Source organism: Brachycentrus maculatus, unplaced genomic scaffold (assembly GCF_059751285.1).
Source record: "Brachycentrus maculatus isolate JH-2025_06_01 unplaced genomic scaffold, ASM5975128v1 h1tg000202l, whole genome shotgun sequence".
NCBI lineage: Eukaryota > Metazoa > Arthropoda > Insecta > Trichoptera > Brachycentridae > Brachycentrus > Brachycentrus maculatus.
In genome coordinates, this window is record NW_028280953.1 from 2,205,219 (window position 1) to 2,225,754 (window position 20,536).

Genomic DNA, 20,536 nt, shown 5'->3' on the forward strand with positions numbered 1-20,536 from the left:
GCTTTTCCACTTTATTTTTATTTGACCAGTGACCGGGTTTCGTCGTTACCGACATCATCAGACCAGTCTGATGATGTCGGTAACGACGAAACCCGGTCGCTGTTCAAATAAAAATAAAGTGGAATAGCTAAAAATATTGGTTTTAATCTAATAATATATTAAAATGCAATTCCATCACGAAGTGTCAGTGGATAATATAAATCTATTACTAAGTTGTATTTTACTAACAAAAAGACAAAAAAAAAAAATTGTGACAATTGTTTCGCATTATCAAACGAATTTTGTATGTGTTTTTGTTAGTAAAATACAACTTAGTAAACTAAAAAAATCTGTTTTTGATTTAAAATTAATACATAAACTTATTTACTATTTATATTCAGACCCGTAAATGGAAACATCTGCAGCTTCCGAAACTAGTCGTTAAAATAAATATATTTTATTTATTGTTTCGGCATTAACTTTGTGGTAAGACATATTACAATGATTAAAGAAAACACTTGTTTTTTACCACTTGAGTTTTATTATAGACTACATGTTTCAGAAGTTAAACTTCCATCATTCAGGTCTGTATAATAACATACAGACATAACATAGTTATTATACAGACCTGAATGATGGAAGTTTAACTTCTGAAACATGTAGTCTATAATAAAACTCAAGTGGTAAAAAACGAAGTGTTTTCTTTAATCATTGTAAAAAAAATATAGCTCAAGTGGTAAAAAATAACTGTTCTTATTTATAATTTCCATTTTTAATCAGAGCTATACACAACCGTGAAGGAACTCATATCCATTTACTAAGCAATTCTGAAATTAACTCAATTCTAAGAGGTTATGCATCTTGGAGATCATTTTCCCTAAATTTTACATCCTTCTCTCGTTCCATAAATAGTGCGCAGTTCTTTTGAGATCACTTTTTGTATCAAGTAATAAGTTTTGGCGACGACTTTATCTCGTTCATCGTCTTTATGGTAGACCTTGATGCCCGGGCGGTGCGTCAGGAAGGCGTTGTTCAGTATCATGTAGTCGTAGTCCAGCACACACATTATGTAGCCCTGGAAGATGTCGTGAAACATTACTATCAGGTTAACATGAGTCAATATTTTATGACATCTTAACATATTGTCCGCCTCCGTGGTGTAATGGTCAGCGTGTTTAGCTACCGTGATTGAGGTCTCGGGTTCGATTCCCAGGGGGGTGAAAATGAATATTAGTGATTTTTACACTGTAATATTTATTTAATATTACCCTGGACTGGTTCCTGAAGCGCAAGAGTGATCACCTTGCCTTCATGTAAGAAATGATCGAGATAACACTGCGTCGATTCGATGCAGTGCCCTATGCACCATTGGGTGCGGATACTGGTTATTATAACATAGATGACAAAGAATATGGAAGTCTCGGTAAATACCACATAAATACGGGGCTTACGACCATCGTAGGCTGGTTTTAGTGATCAATTCTACAGATCTACATTCATCTTTGCAAACAAATTCACACAGATAGGTAATATTATTGCACACAATTTTAACTGTTTGCACAATAAATTGGCAACAAAATTGTAGTTGTGATAACATTGAATTTGTGCACGAATTTAAATATTTAGGTTTATGTATAGATAATAAGTTCAAATGGGAAGGTTTGACAGTCCCAAGAATTAACAATAAATATGGGAGTCGAACACTGCAATATATCGTTCCGAACATATTTAATTTGTTGCCGACGGATGTTAGAGGTCAAAATAAAATATGGAACAAAGGCAAAATAAAGGAATGGGTAAATGATCGAGAGTTAATTTTATGAAAATTGTAAAATGCTTACATTCTTAATTTTTTCTCTTTTTTTGTGTGTATATTAGGTTAAAATCGTTAAAAACAATAAAAAATGTAATAAAAAAGAACTCCACCGACAAGACACACAAGGTGGCTTGGTGGGTTTCTGCAAAAAAAAACAAAAACAAAAAAATGTTCTAAATATGTAAAAATTGTGATTTAAATAAATGTATACAAATAAAAAAAATAAAAAAAAACTCTTTCAAAAACTATGACTGGATTTGCTGCACATTCATCAACAAATCACTCTCATTGCACACACTATACACCCTTGTCACCAGCTCCTGCAGGCCTTCTCTACTATCGGCGAGAAGCGCAGCATTGTCAGTATACCAAAGGCAACAGACAATCAAATTATTTATTGATTTGGCGTTTAATTTGTAGAACTCCATTTTAATTTATGTATTAATTTTAAATCAAACACAGATTTTTTGAGTCTACTAAGTTGTATTTTATTAACAAAAACACATAAAAATTATATTATGACAATTGTTTCGCCTTGTTAGGGCATTATCAAACGAATGTGAAGATCAAATGGACTACGGTCCTTATGTAGCTATACAATTCTAACTGTTGTCTCCCATAAATTATTGCTGCACGTGTTAAAACTGTCACAAGGCGAAACAATTGTCACAATATAATTTTTATGTGTTTTTGTTAATAAAATACAACTTAGTAGACTCAAAAAATCTGTGTTTGATTTAAAATTAATGCATAAAAAAGACATTCAAATTGATCATTTAAGTAATAAAAATGGTAATATCCATTGAATAAATGTTCTTCTTCTTCCTTCTTGTAGATCCTCGGATCTGTCTGCTTCATTATCCATCTCCTGTGATGTGGACCGGCAGCTGTCACGCCATCACTCCGGAGGTCTTCCAGGTGGTCTTCTCCTGTTTGAGTTCTCTTGAATAGCAATTCGGGTTTGGGCCAGTCTATTTTCTTGCGTTCTATTGACATGGGCATTCCAGATTCGTCTTCGCTGTCTTCCCCATCTGACTATATCAGTAAATAAACAAAGATTGTTCTTACTTGTGTCATTTTATCGCTCTTGCCTTCCCAGGAGAGTCTTTCATCGTACAGAGGATCATCGTGAGTGCCTATGAATATAGGCTCCCAGGATTGGAATCCACCGATGCGTTTGCCTACTGTAAACACGTCCATTTCTGTAAATAAATTTATCATTCATACATATCGCTCACATATCAAAAATTGACAATTTTCAGTTGTGCATGCCCAAAAAATGAACTATATCCCAGCAAAAGCGGCATATTTTTAACTTAAAATTTACCCGCTACAGGGCAGAAAGTGTTGTTTTTTGCATTTTGAAGAAAAGATATAGCTTAGTTAGTTTTTTAAATATACTAAATATTTTTCAAATGGAGAAAAAACTTCAGGTTTTACTTAAAAAGATCTGTTGCACAATAAAAAATTCAATAAGTGGCTTCATACTTATTTTTAATACATATGATTATATTCTTAAACTTTAAAAACGATCTCCTGAAAAATCAAGTTTTTTTGATAAATGACGTTGTTGAAAGGAGTGAGCGATATATGTTTTCTTTTTAATTTAAGTTTTACTTGGTTTATACCACTTTTTCTAAACATCTATTGTGACACGTGTTTAGATGCATTCCACATCGTTTTCAAACACCGTATGATAAAATGATGTGAAAAGCATTGAAAATTGTGTGTCATAATGAATTTTAAATAGTAGTATTAACATAGTAAAACTCCAATTAAAAATAGATAGAAAATAACCACAAAGTGACTGACAAATCAAATAAATAAATTACATACATTTTGATGCAAATGTTTGATACTGATGGTGGCGTGAACCACAAGATCCAAAACTCATAAACACATTAAAAAAAAACAATCACATACCTCTTTTGGTTAAAAGAACTTTGATTTTTATGCAATAAAGCTGTACAACCCGCTTCCATTATCATTAAATAATGAAACTATGTACAAAAGAACTATTCATATTCGGATAATGCAAGTAGGTGGGTAGATCTGAAATAGATGGCATCATTCAGCCATGTCGTATTTGATTGCATGTCATAAACAATCTATTGTTCCTTCCAAATTTTTGTATTTTTTATAAAAATTTGTGTATTAAAATTATATTTATAAATGTATGCGAGAAGAACAAAGATACGCGGTTTGTCGACTTTTGTTTTGTTTACAATATTGCCCCCACCACATGTAACTCCTTTAAAATCATATATGTATAAAGGGTAGAGGACCAATATTTGTGTGCTCAGTTAAGATTAAAATTTAAACATATATACGTCGCGCTTGCTCTTTTTCGCTTTGTTCTTCTTGCCCTTAAAAGTGTTTTATAATTTCGATAAATAAATAATTATCTTCATTTGCGCGTTTCCGTCTTCCTCATCATTACCATTAGTCGTAACACTATTTTTTACATAATTTTATAATGAAGTCTTGTAAAATATGTATGGCCAGACAGAAAATGTGGCTAGATGTCGAAATGAAAAAATTCATCCAAAGTTAGGAAACCTAGATTTGTGAAAAGGGATTTGGAGACACTAAAAAATATTATGGAAAAAAAATATATGATGCACAGAAGAGTATGAATAAGCAGTAGTATAAACAATACTCACGACCAGTATCCTCTTGGCTCATCCAGTCAGCAGATCTGGGCACATTGTGGCACGAAGAGCACATGTTGATATGGAACGGAATGGCTTTCTTAGATTTCAGCTTCGCTTGCAACTCGGTCTTGTTCATTGGCACCTGGTTAAAGTATTTCAATGTTTTAACTTCATGGACAAACCAAATGACAATTGAACAAAATGAGACCAACATACAACGAAAATCTCAATTTGAATCTTAAGATGGAGACTGACCGGAGCATTTTGTCGTAACATAATGTCGTAACATCGCTCGCGGCGAGCATCACCGAGCATCCGAAACTATGGATGGAGCGCTCGGCTCGCTGCCGCTGTACTGACTGCCTGAATGTAATGTAATGTGTTACGTTACGACGAAATGTGGAGGTCAGTCTCCGCCTTTAGGCAATGGTTGGTCAAATGCTACATATGGTCAGTATTGTTATATGGACTTGAAACGTGGACCCTTTAAGTGAGTAACATGAACCGGCTGGAGGAATGTGAGATTCAATTCAATTCAATTCAATTAATTTATTTTCAATTAATATATACATACATTACAAACTAAAAAATTTAAAGCGTATACATACATTAAAATACATACAAAAATCAAAAATATGTAAGAACTATTACAAAAGGTGTAGAAGAATCCCGCTTCGGAAAACTCCTTCAGACACATGGAACAGATCATAATACGATGAGATATTGTTCAACACAGCGGTAGCTCTTCCTACAGGCATAACCATCGGCAGGTTGGTCCTGTGTATAGGAATGTGAAACAATCTATGCCGACACTGTCTTAGGTAACTATTGGGAACATACAGACCAATGTTCCGGATAATTTCAGGATTATCGATCATACCGCGCATATGGATGCATCGAAGAATGCTTTGGATACCCTGGACGGACATGGTCAGCAATGCAAGAGTTCACTTGCTAGAGAGAATAGGGAAATAATATCCAATATTGAATCTTTGGACGCGTAAGTCAACTAAAGTCCCCCCAATGTTTTTTCTCCATTTGAAAAATATTTTTTCCCCTTCAGACGCGTAAATCGACTATAGTCCATGGCTTGTAAAAAATGTTACCTTTGGACGCGATAGTCAACTTAAGTCGCGCCGCATTTATGACATGTCTGTGATATATAGACCCTTTGTTTTTGTTTGAACCCTTTGAACGCGTTAAGCAAAAAATAAAATTTGATCTGAAAAATGCAAATTTTCCATAAAAAATAAAGTATTCTATAAAATTCCTTTTAATTTTTTTTAAATCAATATCTTGATTTAATACAAGGTGTCGGGTTGTGGTCCCATGGTTAGTGTCGCGGACTCTTAAGTCAGAGTTTCTCGGTTCACTCTACCACAATTTGATACCTATTTCTAATAATGAGCTTAGGCTCACAGAAATAGTATGAAAATTGAATATTTGTGTTTAATATTTCTATTTTAAAAAAAAATTTGAAAATGGTTGTCACGTTATATTTTAGGGGAGAGGGGCTTAAAAAAAGTTTTCAGTAAATTTATCGATAGCGATTATAAAGTCATTATTTAGAATGGAAGGGAAGTCTAATACAACCACTTGCTATGTTTATGACATAACAGGGCTGTCAAACTTTGATGAAGAGGACATAAAACAAACTGTTTAGTTTTCACTTTTTTCAGTACTCAATTTTCGCAAAAAATTGCAAAAAGAAAGGTAAAGGCAAGGAAACGTCATATTACTGCAAAAACTGTCCAGAGACTATATATATCTATATCTATATATATATATATATATATATATATATATATATATATATATATATATATATATATATATATATATATATATATATATATATATATATATATATATATATATATATATATATATATATATATATATATATATATATATATATAAACAACCCGTAGATGGAAGCATATGTAGCTTCTGAAACTAGTCGCAACAATAAACCATTAAGAATTCCAGAAGTGATCAGGTCTTTGAGAACAGTGTCCGTCGATGGTTGCCCATTGGAAGGGACAAGTCCAGGTGTAATTATTTTATTGTAAAACCTTTACAATGTAAATTATTATTGTATGTCTTGTTTGTAATGTACATAATCTAATAATAAAATAAAAAACAAATAAATAATAATAAAATTAAAAAAATTGTATTAACATGTTAGTATTTCGGCTCAACACAGGCCATGCCTAAAGAGCCGTAATACATTTAGTAAATGTATGTATGAAATAAATATGTATCTATGAATGTATCTATGTATCTATGAAATAAATAAATGGAAAAATTAAAAATAAAAAAATATAAATACTTGAGTGGTAAAAAACAAGTGTTTTATTTAAATTTTAATCCTATCTTACCACAAAGTGAATACCGAAACAATTAATAACATAAGATATTAATTACCTGTTGGTCTGCTTGTATCTCAAAAAGCACCAGTGGAAAGACCCTCGGGTTGGTCCCGTTGAGAGCCGAAGGGTCCCGGGCTATCATGTTCAGGAAGCGCGCGCTCAGCTCCGGGCTCGGGTACAGTTCAATATCTGACGGGAATATGAAGTGCGTGACGGCCGCCTCCCGGGCAATGTTCCTTCCCACGTTCACGGGATAAAGGAGGGAGTTGTTGGCGCTGTACTTGGAGCTTGCGTTCACATTGTAAGGCACGGGTAAGGAGCAATTGAACGGTGTTTCCAGAATTTCTTCGCTTAGGGGAATCTGTAAATAAACAAATTAATTATCTGAGATGTGTATTAAACAAAAGTCCGCCTATGTAGTATGGTCAGCACGCTCGGCTACCGTACTGAAGGTCCCGGGTTCGTTTCCCAGGAGGGGGGTAAAATAAATTCATATAAATGATTTTTTCACTGTAATATTTATTCAATACACTAAGACCTCACTTTGACAAATTCAAACAAAATTTAAGTTCACAAAATGGGAAATTACCTTTTATAAATTTTAAAAATGATTCTCTGAATAATAATTTTAAAAAACAACGCAATTCGAAAAAGCAAAAATGAGTCTTAATTCAGTAACGACACAAAGCAAGGTCTGAGTGTATTACCTTGGACTGGTACCTGAAGCGGAGGGCTGATCACCTTTCTTTTATGTGCTAACGATCAAGATAACACTGTGTTTATATGATGAAGATTTGAAGAATGAAGAATTAAACAAAAGAAGACACCCGCCGTGGCGTCAACGAAACCGAAATTGCGGGTATGATTCCCGTGAATCGCAAAATGAATTCTAGAAATATTTATTATCAATTGGTTTGTGATGTTTTTTTTCACATCTAACTTCCGTATTGCTACTACTAATCCTACCTGCAGACAAGCCTCTAAAATAGAGGTTTTGCGGTTTATTCTTTACAAAATATACATCATTTGATTCACTTTACCTTATGTGTGAGCTTGTGGCAGTATCTACGGTTGATTTAAGTAAGTTATGATTTGAGTGAGCACAGACAAATAACTCCTAAGTGGAGAAACCCTGATTTGTGAACAAGAATTTGGACGCACCCAATATATCGTGTCCGCCTCTGTAGTGTAATGGTCAGCACGCTCGGCTACCATTCTGGAGGTCCCGGGTTCGATTCCCAAAGGGGGTAAAATAAATATAAGTGATTTTTTCACTGTAATATTTATTTAATATTACCCTGGACTGGTACCTGAAACGGAGGGCTGATCACCCTTTCCTTCATGTGTAAACGATCAAGATAACACTGCGTTTATATGACGCAGTGCCCTATGCACCATTGGGTGCGGATAAGGGTTTTATTATTATTATTAATATATTGTGAAAAATTAACTTGTCTATCTAAGTCATGAAATCTTGTATGACATGGCTGAATGATACTTTCTTTTTCAAATCTACCTACCTTCGTTTTCCAATTATGAATAGCTACTTTAAATATGGTTGTGCTATTTGCTGTATTGCATTATATTTAAAATTTAAACTAAATAAATTAAATATTGATATTATTTAATTTTGTATAATTATCTTTGTGGGCATAAAGATCTATCAGCTTCAGTGATATCTTATTTAGAAAATATTACAAGACGAATTACATGAATAAATTTACCACGTGACAAATCTTAATTGATCCTATCTATTATATATATAAATATATATATTATATATATATATATATATATATATATATATATATATATATATATATATATATATATATATGTAATAAAATACCTAGGTACTTACCTATACATTTTATTAAGTACCTACATATAGTACAAATCTACCACCAGATGTCGCATGCGTCGCGCTGAATAAAACAAAAGACATCAGATAGAAAAAATATCATATTCTGAACTTTCAGAATCAGATAGATAGATAGAAAAATATTATAAAGATAAATTAAGAATAAACTTTGATTATTAACTTTAATTACAAAGCAACACATTGTTTATTTTATTATTATACACCCACTTTACATATTATTTACACCCAATTTACGAAGGAAAATATTACCACGTTATAAAACGACAATTTGGTTAATCGGAAATGGATTATTAAACATTAGAAGATGTATTAAAACAATTACTACAATATGTTCGGAGTGATAGAGAAAAATTAGAAGATGATCAAAGAAGACGTGGAAATCTAAGAACTAGTGATAAAATTAAAGATAAAAGTCCATGTAAGATTTGTGAAAATTTGAATGAGGGAACTCGATATCACCCTGAAGCAACGTGCTGGTTTAAAACAAAGGAGGATGATAAGATTAATAATAAAAATGAAGATTTACAAATTACACAGAAACAGTGCTTGAAAAATGAAAATAAAAATAATGTGGAAAAAATTTCTACAAAATATAAAATAAAATATACTCCAGGAAAGAAGAATTTCGAAGCAGATTGTCTGAGCAGGAATCCAGTATTAGAATCGAAGGAAAATGCAGATGAACAATTAAAAGTTGTAAATTTGGTTAAATTAGAAGATATTTTAAAAGATCAGAATAAAAATGAAGACATACAAATAACACAGAAACAGTGCTTGAAAAATGAAAATAAAAATAGAGTAGAAAAAATTCTACAAAAGATAAAATAAAATATGCTCCAGGAAAGAAGAATTTAGAAGTAGATTGTCTAAGCAGGAATCCAGTATTAAAATCGAATGAAAATGCAGATGAACAATTAAAAGTTGTAAATTTGGTTAAATTAGAAGATATTTTAAGAGATATAAGAATAAAAATGAAGGAATTCAACAGAAAAAAAACAAATGGATTGAAAAAAACAGTATCTACTTTAGAAGGGTCAAGAAGAAAAAAAAAGGAAAAAAAAACAAGAAAGAAAAAAGAAAAGAAGAAAAAAAAAAAAACTTTATCATATCACTAAACTTATACCAGTTACTTCACTACAAGGAGATGATCCGGAGGAGGACGAGTGAAAATTTTACTGTGAATTTTCTTTAATTACAAAGCAACACATTGTTTATTTTATTATTATACACCCACTTTACATATTATTTACACCCAATTTACGAAGGAAAATATTACCACGTTATATATACATATATATATATATATATATATATATATATATATATATATATATATATATATATATATATATATATATATATATATATATATATGTATAGTAAATTGTTTAATAAATGATAACTGAGTGAGGTAAATCCCCTAAAAAAATATTATAGATAAAGACTAAATCCATTGGGATTTAGTATTTTAACGTTATCAATCAATATTTGTCACACGGTTCATTTATTTGCTATATTTTCTAAATAAGATAAACCTTTTATACGTATTATTATATATATGTAAATAAAAGTAGAATTTAATCCAACAACCATGTTAAATTTTGGACAGTAAATAAGTTATATTTTAATTATAAAATGGAAAATCACAAAGTTATTGCTTCAGATATAAATTATAAATAAAAATAACTTGAAGTTATTGAAAAGGTACCTTTTTTGGTATATGATCTCTGTGGAAGAACATGTGGAAAGTGACCCATTTCCTTATTAGATCGGCGCATTCCGAGCAGTCCCTCATATAGCGAATTGTGTCAAGCGTTGGGTCCAAATCATCTCCAGGGGTGTGCATCGCAATACTAATTGGACTCTTCCATCTGAAAACCACTCAATGCATCAAATTTAAAAAAGAAATAACATGGATATAATTTGGATAATTTATGGTGTCATTTTTGTAATATAATACTTCAAGGGCGCTCCATATACTTGTGGGCATTTAATATACATTTTTTCTTTTTTTATCATATAAGTGCAGAAGAACATACAATAATGCGCCTGCACTGGGATTTCCCGTGCCGAGGGCACATTTTACAATACTTCATTATAAAATTTAATGAAAAGTTAATTGTTTATGATATGCAGTGGCGTGCATAGAGCAATAATTAAGGTAGGCCGTAAAGGTAGGTAGTAAGGTACGCTGGGTACAACTTACTAAGGTAGGCAGTAGAGGTAGGTAGAAAGGTAAGCTAGGTACTTCTTAGTAAGGTAGGGTAGGTACTGGTTGCATTTTTTATATGTCACACGGGTAAGTTAGAATAGGCACTGCTTTTCTGCCTACATGGAATGCACACGTTTGCTTGCGTGTAAACATTGTAAATACATCTCTCTCTAACCTTTATTCGCATCCGGCGGTGCATAGGGCACTGCATCATATAGACAGTGTTATCTTGATCTCAACTTACATGAAGGCAAGATGATCACTCCTGCGCTTCAGGGACCAGTCCAGGGTAATATTGAATAAACATTGAAGTGTAAAATCATTTATATTTATTTTCACTCCCCCTGGGAATCGAATCCGGGACCGCGAATGCGTTCCATGCCGAAAGAATCGGCATAGAACGCATTATCATATGTTACATTTATTTGTTTGGGAATAAAATGTTTCGCTTAATGAGTAAGAGACTGAAAAGAATTACGCTCGTTATAAGAGATTCCACTGTATTTATTCATATGATAAAATTAGTCAAAAAGAAAACAGTTCTACAAACCTTTGTATAAGAGGCACTAAATTATCCAAGAATGTAAAGTCGGAATGTGTCGTATACGTCACATCTGCGTGACATGCGATAGGTCCGTGGTCAGCCCTGATGTAATTGGTCAACACCCAGTAATCCCCTCTCTGCACTGTACTTCCAACGTAACTTCTATCAAAGCACTCGAGCTTGATGCGCAGTTTGACTAGCGTTTCCGGGAGTAGTACAGTTTCATCAAACGCTTCATCGACATACTTTTGGGTAGTATGCCCATCGCTACCTGCCACATCTACGATTTCATCAGCTATGTAATTTTCCTGATATAAAGTGTGCTGGTATTTCTTCAGTATCTCATTGGTAGCAATTTCTATCACGCTCATATCTCCTATGACAGTTATCACTGCTTTCAATAAATTATCGGAAACTAGTTCCGTTGTCATAACGATAGTATTATTTGCCAATTCATCGGCACTCGGTTTTCTGACAACTGTTTCTGGTTTTGTGATGTGGTGGTCTTGGGTAATTTTCAAGGCGTTTTTTGAGATGTGTATGGTGAGAAGGAACAATAATAAAACTCCGAGAATGACGAAACACCTCCAATCCATCATCTTTCTCGTTGTAAACATTTTAACGTTGAATTTTAACTCTCTGTAATAAAAAAATATATTTTTATACAATGCCAAATTTAAAAAATATTTTATATTATGTTTTGGCATCTCAGCATAGATGAAGAAGAATATGGAAGTCTGAGTATTTACGGGGCTTACGACCCTCATAGTCTGGTTTAATCACTTTACACACATGTGAAATTCACCAATTATACCCATGATTGAAAACCACACTTGGAACTTGGAACTTTCAAATATATCAAAAGTTCCAAGTTCAGTCGCAGTCGAGTTCAATTACAGTCGAAACATAGTGTTTGAATTCACTAGAATTTCACTACAGACATCTATGATGAGATGAGAGAAGCTTTTTATTAAGCAGAAACTCTTTCATTCGTATGTGAGGTCAGAATCCTGGATTATATTCACATACTTGAGTATAAAATAAAATATCATTTGCCGTTAAAAATTAATATTTGCAGAACACTTGACGTGGGCGAACAAATTCACCCTAGATTAAGGGACATTTGTAAAATTTACGACGGATATTGAATCTGTGAGGAAAACCAAGGCAATACATGTAAAGAATGTAGTTGCAAATAGTGTGTATCTTTGTTATATTTTGAATATTCAAAGCATTAACATTGTGGATCATTGATACATATTATTATTTGGAGAAATAAAAAGACTGATGGGTTTTATATTATCCACTGACACTTCGTGATGGAATTGCATTTTAATATATTAATAGATTAAAACCAATATTTTTAGCTTTTCCACTTTATTTTTATTTGACCAGCGACCGGGTTTCGTCGTTACCGACATCATCAGACTGGATGATGTCGGTAACGCCGAAACCCGGTCGCTGGTCAAATAAAAATAAAGTGGAAAAGCTAAAAATATTGGTTTTAATCTAATAAGACTAATGGGTATAAACCCAATATTATTTTCACTGTTTCTTTTATATGTCTGTTTAGTTATAAAACAAACCCTGAAGAGAGCAACAGGTTGTTGCTGAAACTAGTTTATTTTTAATAAAAAAAAGTGAGTGGATCAAAAAACAAAGTCTTATTGTATCGTAATTTTTACAGGTATTAGACGCAAGCCCTCCCGCATACAGTGGCGTGCACAGAGAATCAATTAGGCTTGGCAGTAGAGGTAGGTAGTAAGGTAAGCTGGTACTACTTAGTAAGGTAGGGTAGGTACTGGTTGCGTTTTTATGTCACATGGGTAAGTTGTATAGGCACTGGTTTTCTGCCTATGGAATGCACAACCCTGCCAACGTATGAGTATAGATCTCTAACTAAAGTTAGTAACTATAGTTAGAGTGATGGTTGGTTAGTACTGATCATCATAGTGCTCTCTACAAGGGTAGGCAGAGGAAATAGAAAGCCACACTACTCTGTCTTTGCAAAACATTCTTCACCTCTTCCGTATTCATCCATCTCCCTTTACATATCTACTCCTGACCTGACCACCTTCAAGTATTTGACATACCTGATCAAGTTTTCCTCGGTCTTCCTCTGCTCCTTTTTCTAACTATGTTCGCCTTGTGAATTTGTTTTACTATTCTTTCCTAACTCGTTCGTTCCACGTGTCCAAACTGTCTCACCACATTTTTATTAATTTAATCTAATCATTGGAATATTTCAAATATATTGAACACCGATATGTTTTACAACATTTTGAGTGTGTCCAAATACTTGTTCACAAAATCTGGATTATCTCCAATTACAGGAGTTATTTTCATATTATTTTTTGACATCTCATCAAAGATGAAGAAGAATATGGAAGTCTGGGCATTTACACACGTGTAACATTCACCAATTCTACCCATTATTGACAACCACACTACTCAAATTCTTGGAAGTTCTTTATATATATGAACCAATTTAGAAACCTTGTTCTTGAATCACTAAATAAATTTGATATTGATTTGAATATTGATGTCAAAAAATAATATGAAAATAACTCCTGTAATTGGAGATAATCCAGATTTTGTGAACAAATATTTGGACACACTCAAAATGTTGTAAATAAATTATCTGGTCAAATTATAAGCTTAAATAATAAAAATGAAAATTGTATTTTCTGGCGTTTCTCATGTGTGTGATTATAATCCAGGATTTTGACCTCACATACTAATATAAGAGTTTCTGCTAAGTAAAAAGCTTCTTTACATCTCACCAATAGATGTCTCTAGTGAAGTTCTAGTGATTCAAGAACAAGGTTTCTAAATTGGTTCATATATAAAGAACTTCCAAGAATTTGAGTAGTGTGGTTGTCAATAATGAGTAGAATTGGTGAATGTTACACGTGTGTAAAGTGATCACTTAAACCAGCCGATGACGGTCGTCAGCCCCGTAAATGCCCAGACTTCCATATTCTTCTTCAACTTTGATGAGATGTCAAAAAATAATACCAATATGTTTTAATGGGTTTTTTAAAATTAGCACTGAATATTTCAAATCATAATGAAAATTTGGTTTTAACATACACGAATTTTAAAGGCAACTCTTTCTGTCATACAATTCAAGATATTTAAAAAATATCACACATTAATTGTAAAAAATACACTTTTTTTTTCATTAATTGATTCGGCAGTCACTTTGTGGTAAAATCTATCCATTTTTAATTTAAGTTGTACTTTTTTAATACCACTGTTTCTTAAAATATATTGTGACACGTGTTTCGATGCATTCCGCATCATTTTCAACCACTGTATGTGAGGCTTATTCTAAATGTTAGAGTTGGGTCCTTGGGACGTTGAAGGTTGAAGAGGTAGTAGGAGCTGTTTCTTATTTTAATTTATTTATTTAATTATTATTACTATTTTTTATTTTAATTTATCTTATTTATGTCTGCCTCCGTAGTGTAATCAGCACGCTCGGCTACCATTCTGGAGGTCTCGGGTTCGATTCCCAGAGGAGGGTCTAATAAATAAAAGTGATTTTTTCACTCTAATATTTATTCAATACTACCCTGGATTGGTACCTGAAGTGGAGGGCTGATCACCTTTCACACGAGTGTTAACGATCAAGATAACACTGCGTTTATATGATGCAGTGCCCTATGCACCATTGGGGTGTGAATAAGGGTTCGAATTATTTATTTCTTACCCCCTCTTCATCCTTCAATTAACCTTCAAATTAGCTTCCCATGCGGTGTTTGAAAATGATGCGGAATGCATCGAAACACGTGTCACAATAGATTTAAAAAATGGTGGTATTTAGTAAGTAAATCTTAAATAAAATTTATGTAATAATTGTTAATTAAATTTAATGTGTTTTGTTACAATAAATAACAACTTACTAGACTCATAAAAACTGTTTGATTTGATAATTCTTACATAAATTAAAATGGAGTTCTGCAAATTAAACGGCAAATCAATTAAAAAAATTAAAATAACACTGATTTTGCTACACACGTTAGATTTTGTGTAAAAAGGAAACATCCGATTTCCATACAAAGCCACACTAATATGGATTATGCTCAAACGTTTGATCAGGTATATCACAGTGATAAGTTATCTGATAAATCAGAATGTATAGTAAAAAATAGTGTCTAATAAAAAACAGTGGCAGATAAAAAATTTCAACCATTTTATGATCAACAGTAATTTGAAACCAATTTGAAAAAGAGTCTTGAATTTTGTACCTTATGCAGTATAGTTTCATTTCACTTTAAATTTTTACTTATAATTTAACTAACTAACTAACTAACCATCACGCCGCTTCTCCGCAGGAGTAGGCAGAGAGAATCGAACGCCACACCACTCTGTCCTTGCAAACATTCTTTGCCTCTTCTACATTCATGCATCTCCTCATACATACCCGACGATTATTACGACTCCTGACCCGGCCGCTTTCAAGTATTTGACATACCTGATTGTGCCAAGTTTTCCTCGGTCGTCCTCTGCTTCTTTTTCCAACTACATTCGCCTCATAAATTTGTTTCACCATTCTTTCTTCACTCATACGCTCCACATGTCCAAACCATCTCAACACACCTTTCTTAATTTTATCGATAATGCTTATCTCAGCCTTACATTCTTTCCTTATTTCATCATTCGAACATCTATCAAACATCGTTTTGCCACACATTCGTCTGAAGGATCGCATTTCGACTGCATTCAGTCATAATTTTATTTATTTATTTTATTTTTTTATCATTTTATTGTAATTACTCTTTTTTACAACCAAATTTCTATTCTTATTTCTTATTTCAAGTGGTAAAAACAAGTGTTTTATTTATATTTTATTTATATTAGTTGTCATTCGGAGTTGATGTATTCGCTACGCAATGCACAATAAAAACAACATTTAGGAGTTTTTTCCCGTTTTTTAAATCATATTTTCATTTGGTGTACGGAGTGCGTGGAAGTTTTTAGTATCGTAAGGGAAGGGTAATTAACTATGAGTATTTCAATGTTTTAGAATTTAGTACATAAACCCTGATGATGACAAGGTTCTTGTAGAAACCAGTTGAATAAAGTGTACCAATAAAAAGTGGTTAAAACAAAGTTGTTTTATTTTATTATATTTTATTTATAGTTTAATCATGTCTTACCACAAAGTAAATGCCGAAACAAAAAATAACAAACTAGATTTAACCATTGGAATTATTGCATTCTTCATCTAATCCATATCCGCACCCAATGGTGCATAGGGCACTGCATTTTATTGATGCAGTATTATCTTAATTGTTATTACATGAAGGTAAGGTGATCACTCCTGAGCTTCAGGAACCAGCACAGGGTAATATTAAGTAAATATTGGAGTATAAAATCCCTAATATTTATTTATAAAAAAATCTTTTGAAAGTAAGGTATCCATGCACAACGGAGTGGCAGTGCACAACTGAGTCCTGGTTCCAACTCTGATGTATGGAAGTGAAACATGGAGTTGGCAAAAGAAGGATGAAAGTAGACTGAATGCAGTCGAAATGCGATCTCTCAGAAGAATGTGCGACAAAACGATGTATGATAGATGTGCGAATAGTGAAATAAGGAAGGAATTCAAAGCTGAGATAAGCATTATCGATAAAATTAAGAAAGGTGTGTTGAGATAGTTTGGACATGTAGAACGAATGAGTGAGGAAAGAACGGTAAAACAAATTTATGAGGCGAATGTTAGTGGGAAAAGAAGCAGAGGAAGACCGAGAAAAACATGGCAGATCAGGTATGCCAAATACTTGAAAGTGGTCAGGTTAGGAGTCGTAACAATCGGCGGGTATGTATGAGGAGATGCATGAACGTGGAAGAGGCGAAGAATGTTTGCAAGGACAGAGTGGTGTGGCGCTCTATTCTCTCTGCCTACCCCTACGGGGGAAGCGGCGTGATGGTTAGTTAGTTAGTTAGTTAGGTATCCATAAAAACGCATACTTATTGCGAATAATGTCCTCGCATCTCCTTTGAAAGTTTGATCAAGTCAGGTTTAAATATCATTATTTTTTTATTTTAATACATTTCTAGGTTGTTATCAATAAGGCGACTTGTCAGTTTGCTTTTGATAAGGTATATGCTTTACCACGTTGACTGCCAACTACGAGATAACTCATAGATTGCGTTCTTTGCTAGGACGCCGACTAGGAGTTACCTCGTACTGTGTTTACTTGCCATATTCCTGCAGTTACGATAAAATTCCTAGTATATCAGTGCTAATATGTTCGTTCTTCGTTCTTCCCAAGAAAGAAAACTTTCCGTTTCTCGCCATAACACATCATTCTTCAGTAATTCCTTCTCTGTCCGAGCGGTCAGACTATGGAATGAATTACCTCTCCGCGTAAACAAATGCACCTTCTCTAATAACTTTTAAGAAACGTCTGAGACATTACTATTTATCATTAGAATCCTAACTGTCCATCAAACCTCCTTCTTTAGTTTTTCCCTCTACCTCCTTCCCTAAACTTCCTTTTTCCTTTGCCCTCCTTATTATCATCTTTTGTAATTTATGTTTTTTTAAAGACAATTTTTAATTTGAATTGTGATGAGATGTCAAAAAATAATATAAAAACTATAACTTATACAGTAAAATATTGCTGGCTACCTCATTTATAAAAAATGGCGAGATTATGTTGATTGATATATTACATTCAATAGAAAGTAAAGTATACTTGTAAAGATAATCAATACAGTATTATAGTAAGCGCAGGGCTGATCACCTTGCCTTCATGCAGTTAACGATCAAGATAACACTTCGTTGCTACAACGCAGTCCCTATGCACCATTGGTTGCGGATAAGGGTTAAAAGAAAAAAAAGTTTTATAGCAAAAAACATCCGGTGATATTTTACATTGATAAACATGACTTGCAAGGGATATAAAAAGGTTTACAACATTTTGAGTGTGTCCAAATACTTGTTTACAAAATCTGGATTATCTCCAATTATGTGATTATAATCAATGTGTGTGATTATAATCCAGGATTCGGACCTCACATACAAATATAAAAGTTTCTGCTTAGTAAAAAGCTTCTTTACATCTCACCAATAGGTGTCTCTAATGAAGTTCTAGTGATTCAAGAACAAGGTTTCTAAATTGGTTCATATATATAGAACTTCCAAGAATTCAAGTAGTGTGGTTGTCAATAATGGATAGAATTGGTGAATGTTACACGTGTGTAAAATGATCACTTAAACCAGCTTATGACGGTCGTCAGCCCCGTAAATGCCCAGACTTCCATATTCTTCTTCATCTTTGATGAGATGTCAAAAAATAGGGTCTATTGTTTAAAAAAATGTCAGGTACTTTGTAAATTAAGTAAGAAATGTAATGTAAAAGGAAATCAAAAGGTTTTTTACCTACTTTTTGAATATCAACCCAAAGGTAGGGTGGTAAAAATCATGTTTTAACTCTTCCGCAAATTTAAAACTGTTTTCCACACTCAAATACCGAACAAGGTCTCTAAACCAAATTTAAAAAATGAATTTATGAAAACTGTCTTCAACTTACAACTGTTAGCAGATTTACTTAATGAATATGATATTAAATATGACTGAAAACCTACAAGTAGTGCTAGAGGCTATATTTAGATAATAACGTATGAAGCAATTATGTGAGATAAACAAAATGAAACACTATGCAAATTATGGCCTAGTTTTGCAATATTTTATTTGTAAGATGCGGAGACTTAAGTCTTTCAACATATAAATATTAAATATGTATGTAATTGAATAAAAACAAATCATTATTTTTTTTAACAGAACAAAAACACCTTTTCTCTCTTACAAAATGTGCTTTTTTAATACATTTTAGAAGAAAAAATAGTTTTTATATTAAAGTATCAATTTATCACCGTACTAATGGACTCGATATGTGGTTACATCGTAGAATGTTTCCCATTTTATGGACCGATATGGTCAAAAATGTGAATGTTCTCCAAAGAGCTGCTGACTGATATCAAGGTCCGTAAGGTGTCCTATCTGGGACATGCGCTTAAAGAGAATTATGAGCAATTGCACCTAACACTGTAAGAAGATGTGAATACATTATATAATAGTTTGTATTAAATGTAATATAAGCTAATTGTGTCCGACCCATCACGACATATGGAATCGAAAGTAGAGCGGACACCGTTGCCACAAAAAACGCGCTTAGAGTGTCAGAAATGAAGACTCTAAGCAGCATAACAGGCCAGAGTCTTCGAGAGAGAATAAGAAATACCAGGATCAGGGAAATATGCGAGATCGAAGATGTCGTTAGGTGGGGAAGGCAACAAAGGAGACAATGGAATGTGCGAATGTGAGGAGAATGGAACCATTCAGACTCCCCCACATTGCACTATACGGCCATCCCCAAGGTAGACGACTCCCGGGCAGACCACCAAAGGGATGGATTGACAGCTGGGAATCGGCATTGCAGGAGGCTAATCCCTCTTAAAATCAGGCCACAAGACCTACACCAAGCAGAAGAAGAAAAAGAAGATAAACACATAAATACATTTAAAAAAATCTAAATTTTTCTTATCACCTTGATTATTAAACTTTTTCAATGTGATAATTAAAAGAAAATGCAGTAAGCTCACTGCAATAAATATATTCATAACTTTGATCTATTTTACAAGCTACTTCAGACAGACAGGGAGATAAGAAACCATATCTTAACACCTTATTATTATTATTATCTAGTATTTAAATATGTTTGCCGTAAGACACTTTGAGTGTGTCCAAATACTACTACTACCATCGCCAAGTCTCTCCACAGGGGTAGGCAGAGAGGATTGACCGCCACACTCTTCTGTCCTGACATACACTCCTCCTTTCCTTCATCTCCATACATCCATATTCATACTAGTATCCATGCCCTCTGATTATGCAGACTTTTGACACCACCAGATTTTAGGTTCTGATTGATCTGATCGTGCCAGGTCTTTTTCGGCCGTCACGTATATCATTCTCTCGTTATCCATTCGCTCCACATGTCCATACCACCTTAAAGAACTCTTCTTAATCTTTTCAATTAGTTAGCCTAGTTCAGCCTTAC

General features: G+C 33.2%; 1 protein-coding gene across 2 annotated transcripts; it reads right to left on the minus strand.

Moving 5' to 3' along the window:
• Positions 1 to 587: 587 nt before the first annotated feature.
• LOC148307291 (beta-1,4-glucuronyltransferase 1-like) lies at positions 588 to 19,019 on the minus strand. Of its 2 annotated transcripts, none has more exons than XM_088263646.1 (7): positions 18,860 to 19,019; positions 11,466 to 12,098; positions 10,412 to 10,574; positions 6,877 to 7,182; positions 4,459 to 4,591; positions 2,864 to 2,997; positions 588 to 1,054 (listed from the first exon to the last, which is right to left on the minus strand). In XM_088263646.1, exons 2-7 carry the CDS (start codon positions 12,074 to 12,076, stop codon positions 857 to 859), a joined length of 1,545 nt encoding a protein of 514 aa, XP_088119772.1. In that variant the 5' UTR covers positions 12,077 to 12,098; positions 18,860 to 19,019; the 3' UTR covers positions 588 to 856. The 2 variants fall into 2 exon arrangements, with proteins under 2 accessions (XP_088119772.1, XP_088119773.1); XM_088263647.1 differs by having other exon boundaries at positions 18,856 to 19,019.
• Between the last annotated feature and the right edge of the window lie 1,517 nt (positions 19,020 to 20,536).